The following is an 8,362-nucleotide window of genomic DNA, read 5'->3' as shown; positions in this document are numbered from 1 at the left end:
AGCTGATCTTTTTCTTGTACCTATGGTCAACTGGCAGTTATGCTTACTGCAAACAACTTGTAGAAAAAACTGTGAAGGGGTGAATTCCAGCAGAACAAGATAAGAATTTCTTATAAAACCAGTACAATTTGATCACTTTTTATTCACAACGTGGTTACTTTGTCACCTATTACATACTTAAACACTTGCCGTGTTTACATTTAAGCATAGTTTGACTCTTGCACACTGCCAGGATAACAAGATTAAAGGTAAAGGTCCCCCTTGCACATCTGTGCTAGTCATTCCCGATTCTAGGGGTCAGTGCTCATCTCTGTTTCAAAGCCGAAGAGCCAGCACTGTCCGAAGACATTTCCGTGGTCGTGGCTGGCATGACTAAACGCCGAAGGCGCACAGAATGCTGTTACCTTCCCACCAAAGATGTGATCATGATCTGCAGTCTGCCTAGCTGGTTTCTGGCAAGCAACTTCAATTGGGGAAGCCAGATTTGCATTATGCATATCTGCATGATAACCATGTGATTCATTTAACAACTGCAGTAAAAATCATAAAATTCTGATCCCAATTGTCAAGAACTATTTGTAAGAAATAAATATAAACACTATTCAGCCAGGTGAAATCTCTTGGATTAAGTAATTGTTTCAATCTGTCTTTTACTGAATATTAACAAAAAGTAAGATTTACAAATGAAGGGTTTACAAATTTAGACTAATCTGCTTAGTGTGGAAAAGAAGGCATCTATTTCCATGTAATATGCCACCGAGAGTTAGTTGATTGGGATGGGCAATGTATGAATTTAATAAATAAAAATTGAGAAAAGAGGAATGAAAGTTGTTTGTATAAAAGAAACAATTACTGAACTGGGTGAGTTAAGCAGTGACAACTAATATTGTATTTTGGACTAAAAAGGAAAATTAGGCACAAGGCAGATTCCTCTAATAGTGAGGCAACGTTAAAAATTATCCTTTGGAAATGTTGCCAGTTCCTACAATGGAATTACCTGGATATTTTATTCTAAAACAAGCTCTGACTAGCCAGTAACGCTATAAAACAGACCATTTCCTTGAACTGTAAGAGAGTTCAAGAAATCACCAACTGAGAAATGACAGAACAAATAGGTTGGGTGCTAAATGAAACAGTCGCTTTTGCTGTTAAAATGACTATACTAAGCATGAATATACAAGGATGTTATGGAATGACTTAAGGCACTTTTAAATGTGTTCAATAACTTAAGATTCTGCTGTCAATTACAGAATTAGTCTTTTCCAATGCTGTAATCTGAAACACTAAAAAAAAAAAGCTTTGAATTTCACAGCATGATGCATCCTTGTAAAATACTACACAGGTGAAAACGCCTTCACCACTAATTCTTCCACACCTTTTCTTGTTCTAGAAGAATTTGTAGGGATACTTCAGTGAGAGGTATGCACGTTATATGGATACTTCTGTATTCAAGAGAACATGTGTTTCAGATTTGGTGGCAAAGAATGGGGGGCACATGGGGATGCAAGCATAGGAATTGGTCTGCAACTAGCCTACACACCTTTTCCCAGATAATGCAGCAGCTGTAGGTAAGGTAATGCTTGTGCAGTCTTTAAGAAAACAGTTTGTGCTTTGAGAAGTAGCAAGCAACTGCTCTTGAACTCCAACTCCATTTTGCCTTCATATTTGAAACACTGAATAGCCGTAATAAGTATGCTAGGATTATAATGTGCATCTCTTGTCTTGGAAAAATGGCATTGTGAATGAATTTGAATAATTCTGTGCATTACCATTTGGCAAAGTTAGTTATGAGTTTAATTTTTTTTTTAATGAATGTCCTGGTTTTAGGTCTGAATTGGCTACCTGTATATCCAGGCATATAAATCTAATAAACCAAACCAAACCAGTTTAGTAACCTGATGTAAAAACTGGTTTCATATTTGCTTTCATGTTGGATTACCGAGAACTGAACAGGAACAGATCTGATGTAGTTGCATTCTCAACTCTCTTTACATTCCTCAACTTCAGAGGTTGGCCCTCCAAACCCAACAGAGCTTTCCTTTAGAAACCCAAAGATGTCACAAAGAAGAAATTGATAAGATGCTGATGGTGGAAGCAGGCCTTGGAAAGCCAACCAATAGAGCTGTATTGATATCCATAGATTTAAACTGAAAAGTGGAGTGAATGGATCCAAAAGAGCAGCCAGATTGGGCATTTATTTGGGAATGCCCCACCTCACCCAAGGTCCTTTGATACCCATTCACGGTACATTTTTTCAACGTGGTCAAGGCAAGTAGTTGATGCAGTTGCAAACTGAGATGTCTGGCATTCTGCACATGCTACTTCCATCAAATTATCCAAACTGAGAAAATTGGGTGCATTCACATGTGTCATAATTTCAGTTGTGGGGAATGTTTTAGTCTCCAAGGCACCATATAGCCCAAACTGAGTTTTAAAATGAGACTACATTGTAAAACAACTTTATAGGATTTTAAAATTTAGCCATTATATGTGAGGATTGATTTTTTTCCTCTCCATATATATATATATATAGCATTTGCCATCAGAAGTAAGTTGCATTTATGCTTCCATACTTTGCAGCAGGAGGATGGAAGGACAGCATAATATCCCTAGATTCTGTTGCTGCCCACTAAACCCCCACCTTTTTAAAGGTCATATTCATATATAAAAGTCCCAGTGCAGCCAATAAACATATCTAGAAAATAATAATAGTGGATGGATGGAATGAAGTATTTGCATGAAGTTTAGGCCATCAATCCAGAAAAAACCTGGCATCTTAAAATCTTGTCTATATCTGCACTCTATTATATTATTATCCACTGAGCTAAAGTGAACTCAGCATAGCAATCACTTTTGTAAATCTAGCTCTTGGCAGTCATTCTATTTTTTAAATAATAGCTACTAATGTGGTTTTTAAATTGTGTATTCTGCTCAGATTTTTAATTGGACAGACTTACAAATGTTAGAAATTAATTACATTTAAACTCATGTCACATGCCAACAATCTGGCCATGAGCTTTTTTTTTTCCAGGCAAAGCTAAGAGAAATGCAGTCATAAGATTTCCCAACTTGGGGTGCAGAAACTTTTTAAGTACCCCCTCCCCCCCCCGAGGAAAATGATTCCTTTTGCTCTGTCATGAAAAGCTGGCAGCAACGTTAGAACTTTCTAAAGAATTCTCTCTAAAAATTCTAAAGAATACAAGGAAGAACGATTAAAAAAAAATAACAAAGCCATCTCTGCATAGCTGGCAACTTTTAAAAGTAGAAGCATTTTTGCTAAATTAAAGCAAAATATCGCTGGATAAAAAAGCATCGCAATTCGGCCAGGCACGGTTTGGACACCGTGAAGTCGGATGTTCGATCCCAAGAAAGATTCGGAGCCGATTCTTCTGATGTTCTATGTTTCTTCGGGTTTCTTCTCCCAGTTTAATTCTCCCACAGAATGAAAAGAAACTCCTTTTTTGAAACGGGCTTTTGGGATTCAACGCTCGAATTTCAGAAGAAAAAAAAAGCCGAGGTTTAATTAAATCAGTGGAACGACTTGCCACCAGAAGTTGTGAATGCTCCCAACACTGGAAGTTTTTAAGAAGAGATTGGATCACCATTGGTCTGAAGTGTAATGCTTCCTGCCTAGGCAGGGGGCTGGACTAGAAGACCTCCAAGGTCCCTTCAAACTGTTATTCTATCCTAGGCAGGGGGTTGGACTAGAAGACCTCCAAGGTCCCTTCAAACTATGTTATTCTATCTATTCTATTCTAAGCGGAAGAAGGCGCCTTTTGGGGGGGTCATTATTAATACTGCCGACTTTATAGCCCAAACGGCCAAAGTTACACTCGTGCGAAAAAGAAAAAAAAACATAGAAGAGAAAAAATAAAAATAAAAACTCCCCTTTAAAAACTCTTTCCAGCCCTCCCTCCCTCTCTCTCTATAGCAGTGTTTCTCAACCTTGGCAACTTGAAGATGTCTGGACTTCAATTCCCAGAATTCCCCAGCCAGCGAATGCTGGCTGGGGAATTCTGGGAGTTGAAGTCCAGACATCTTCAAGTTGCCAAGGTTGAGAGACACTGCTCTATAGCGTCCATCCCGGCACTTGCAACCCCGCCTCCTTCCCTTCACTGACCACCGATATCCCCGAAGCTAGAGCGGCGCTCCTTCGCCAGGGGCCGCTTCCGCCTTTTAGCGGAAGTTTGGCCGCGTGACGTCAAGCAGCACTTCCCTTTGCCCGTGTCCTTGGTAGTTTCTCGGCGGAGGCCAGGAAGCGATTGGTGGAGCCGTCAAGATGTTTCGAACCCTTTGGGTACGTGAGGGGGGGGGGAGGGGGGGAAACCGTTGAGAGGAGAGCAGCCTTTGGCTAGTGAGGGCGGTTGGCATGTGTGTGTCTGTGTGTGTGTTTAAATATTCCGCCTTTTATCGGGGCCCGAGGGCCAGGATTCCTCCTCTCTGGTTCCCCGCTTCACTATAATAACCGTAGGAAGCCGGGTGGTTAGCTTCAGATATTTCAGGTGACTGAGGCGATGGCGGATTTTTTTTTTTGTTGGCTTCCCCGGTCTTGCGACCCTTGTCTTGTGGGGAGGGTGCGGGGTGAAAGAAGAGCGCCCCGGTGTGGTTGGTTGAGGGGAGAGCAGCGCGAATCAAGCCTCTCTCTCCCTCCATTCAGGCAGTACAGGAAGTCCGTTCAGTGACCGTTTCGGGGTTGCGACGGCGTCGGAAAAAGTGAATGAGGGTCGTTTTTCACACTGAGGAGCGTTGCAGCATCCCCACGGTCACGTGGTTTACCTTCGGATGTTTGGTTCACGTTTATGGCAAGGGTCACGTGATCCGTCTTTTGGCGACCTTCCGATAAGCAGAGTCAAGCCAGATTCACTTAACAACGGTGTTGCTAATTTAACAACGGCAGCGATCCGTTGGGCAAACGTGACACGTAATAGTTGTAAAACGGGGCAAAACGCGCTTAACAAATTCCTCATTCCGCTCAGTTGTGGCCGTAGGTCGAGGACTACCTGTACTTGCCTATCCCTTTGTTAGGCTGATACAGATTTAGATGTGGTTTGAAAGTTAACAGGATTCAACGGGGCTAGTAAAATTTAAGAAGCAACAGTAAGGCCAAATGTAGATAAGAATGATAATCCCCAGCAATAGAAGTAATTGGTGATCCTATTTTTTTCAAATAATGCCAGGCTAATTTAGCAAATTTAGTATAAACTGTAATATTCACAGAAGCCGTCTATAGACCCTTTCTAAATGATGACAGTACAGATAAACATTATGTTGGTGTTGATAAGAGAGTAGCCACTTCGAGCCTTCCAACTATTGTTTTTGCTGTGATCACTAACTCAATTTGCATATACTAACTATAACATTCTCCCTCTTTGGAGGGAGAATCAAACATTCTCCCTGCTGATGTGGCTTTTTTAAAAATTCAGTAATAAATCCTTTGTATATTAATGCTGTCATTAATTATGGTGGGTTCATGCTGGAGTCTCTGCAGTGATTTTGTTACACACACAAAATATATATTTGTATTTCTGTTGCAGGCTGTTCGGCAAGTAGCACGAAACCCCATAAACTTCGCCTCTCGCAGGCAGGTTGCAAGCAAGATTGCTGAGAAGCAGAAACATTTCCAGGTACCTACTGATTATCTTCGTATTCTGAGAAGAGATTAATGGAGCATTGGTACCATCCCTCCACATTTTGATGTAAAATGAGTTGATTCAAGATATTTTATCAATAATATTATTGGGTAATAAAGCCATCATGGCTTTTTTCTTAAATTTCCTTCTTACGCTATTCCAAAATCTAGAATTATATGGAGATGAATATATGTATAACTATACACATACTCTTGGTATGTAAATAAAGACTACCACTTTTAGGTAAGAAAAATTTAGACTTCTAAATTATAAGGGCACCCATTATAATAGTTTATAACAATTTAATGCATTGTTTTATGGTTGCTAGGTGTCATAACCAGGAATTAAAACTAAGCTTGTTTACTGAGTTCAGTAGATAGCTATATTTCAATGTTGGGTCATTCTGAATTCCTACATTGCTGTTAAGTAACTGAAATATTTATTCTAAAATTTATATTCTAGTATTGACAGAGAGGTTGTCATGTCACAGTATGAACATTGACAGCTGGATGTACTTCTACCATTAAGAACCATTTTTCTGTATCGTTAATATTTCGTCTCAATTTACACTCCATAATTACAATCATACAGTCTCTGATATTACCTCCTTGTTTTGTAAAATCCACCAGTTGTCTATGTTAGATCAAAACTTAGCTATCTGTTGGAAAAATACTTGCTGTATATCAGTTCTTCCGGCTTTATACGTTCTTAATTCAAGTTAAGATTTTGAGTTACAGGATTTGCTGTGCTATAATAACAGGTGCAAGGAAGGATACAGTTCTTCTGTATTTTAAGCCTGTTTTCAAGGATCAAGATTTCATTTTTGGATGTTATAACTACGGCTGCAGAAGTTTAATTTTCTTGTTGAGGAGAAACTTGATTTGTAGAACCTAATCTAAATGTAATAGGTGAATACTGAGTTTTATGTCATGATTTTAGGAAGATAATGGCGTTCCAGTGCATTTGAAAAATGGAATGCCAGATGCTCTACTGTATCGAATTACCATGGCCCTTTCTGTTGTTGGTAAGTTTTAAGTATAAGCTAAACTGTTTTAGTATCCTACAATTTTGAAAAGAATTTACCCTTCTCTATTTAAATCCAAGGTAGATAATTAGAAATGTTCTAGGTTTTTTTAGTTGAAAAAATACATTGTAAGTATCATATTTAATAATTAAAATATTAATGTCAAAATTATTTTGTAAATATTCCCCTGATATTGATAACTGTATTTATGTTACAACCTTTTGTTATGTAAAATCTTTTCATATATTCAGTGTAATATGAGAGAGAATGTATTACCTCATACTTTTAATCTGATTTTTAAATTGTTTTCACAAAAAAACCCTATATGATAAATATTGTCTTTTTGGGATGTTCTCATCTGAATCTTTGTCTTACAGGACATAATTCAGATATTTAACTATTTCCACCACAGAATATTTAAGTCTCATTTTGTTCACTAGGAAAAAATGAATGTCATTTTTAAAAATGTTAGACTTACTTGCTGTGGCACTTCTGTTTTGACATTTAAATTTTTTAAAAGCTTGGTTTTAATTGCTTAGTGCCTATTGTGCTGCTTTTAAAATAAAATAAAAGTGTAATTAGAAAAACCAAGAAATTTACAGTGTTTTAAAATACTGTTTGTATAATTAATTTTTAAAATAAATGTGCTTTAAACTTTATTGAGACTGCATCCATATTAGCCATCGACCTTAAAATGTTAAAAATAATGAAATGTAGGACTTTTCTGAAACCTTTTAATCTGGCATCTCTGCCTTTAAAACAACAGTGAAATATTATGTGTACATTTCTGTTGTATTTTAAGGGAACTACAATTGAGCATCTATATTCTGGTTATCATAAAACATTGTCTTTCTTATCTTCAGGACTGGCTATCTCTTCTATAATTTATACGAAATAGGAAAGCCAAAGAAATAACTCCAGTTCAGAAGATGCATCCTGGAATAGCATAATTCTGTTCCATTCCATTACACTCATCAGGGACTTGATCCTTGTCGTAAATACTTGATTTTTTGTTTGGGAACAATATTTGTTAAAAATGTAGTAACTGCTGTCAGTAAACTAGTCTGGCCTGAAGGATATATTTGCAACTGTTTAAAAGATTATTTGTGAATTTTGTATTTGTTGCAATTGCTACTGTTTGGTTGCAAACGTGACTAATAAACACTGAAATAGGTGATAATTTACTTTTCTTGCCTAGTTGGTAATTAAAAATATATCAAAATGTAACTATAAAAGGTCCCAATAATGTGAGAAAACTGAGGATCAATCTAATCCGCTACTGCTAATGGAAAAATGCTATCAGTGGAATATTGAAGTGGCTGCATTTTAGCAATTTCCTCTTTGACCTCAAATCGGCTAGAAGATGGCCAGCGCACTTGTTAAAAGGAGACATTTGATCTACCTGTCCTAGTTTGGATGGGACAATTTGGTGAGAGCAGACCTTGACATTTATATCCTGTGGGCCACATCCAGTGTTTCAACTATTCCTGTCCAGGCCCTGTGGCATCGGGGAGGGCGCCAGGGGTAATTGGCAGGGGTGTGTGGGGGGAGGGCAGGGGTGTGTGGAAGTCCCACATACTCCTGCCCAATTTCTCATGTGGTCTTTGGGAAAATAATTTCCTTACCTCCGGGTTAGAGGATAGTATTTTATTAGACTATCTGGAATCTTGGTTTGAAAGGTATTATGAAGATCACTGAAAATATATTG

General features: G+C 38.0%; 1 protein-coding gene across 1 annotated transcript; it reads left to right on the top strand.

Moving 5' to 3' along the window:
* Positions 1-4,196: 4,196 nt before the first annotated feature.
* Positions 4,197-7,838, top strand: LOC116506963 (cytochrome c oxidase subunit 7A2, mitochondrial). The gene is made up of 4 exons (XM_032214859.1): positions 4,197-4,297; positions 5,535-5,624; positions 6,570-6,654; positions 7,518-7,838. Exons 1-4 carry the CDS (start codon positions 4,280-4,282, stop codon positions 7,550-7,552), a joined length of 228 nt encoding a protein of 75 aa, XP_032070750.1. The 5' UTR covers positions 4,197-4,279; the 3' UTR covers positions 7,553-7,838.
* Positions 7,839-8,362: the final 524 nt, after the last annotated feature.

This window comes from Thamnophis elegans, chromosome 4, assembly GCF_009769535.1.
Source record: "Thamnophis elegans isolate rThaEle1 chromosome 4, rThaEle1.pri, whole genome shotgun sequence".
NCBI classification, from domain to species: domain Eukaryota; kingdom Metazoa; phylum Chordata; class Lepidosauria; order Squamata; family Colubridae; genus Thamnophis; species Thamnophis elegans.
The sequence above is the reverse complement of the archived record's forward strand: the minus strand, read 5'-3'. Positions and strand labels throughout refer to the sequence as shown.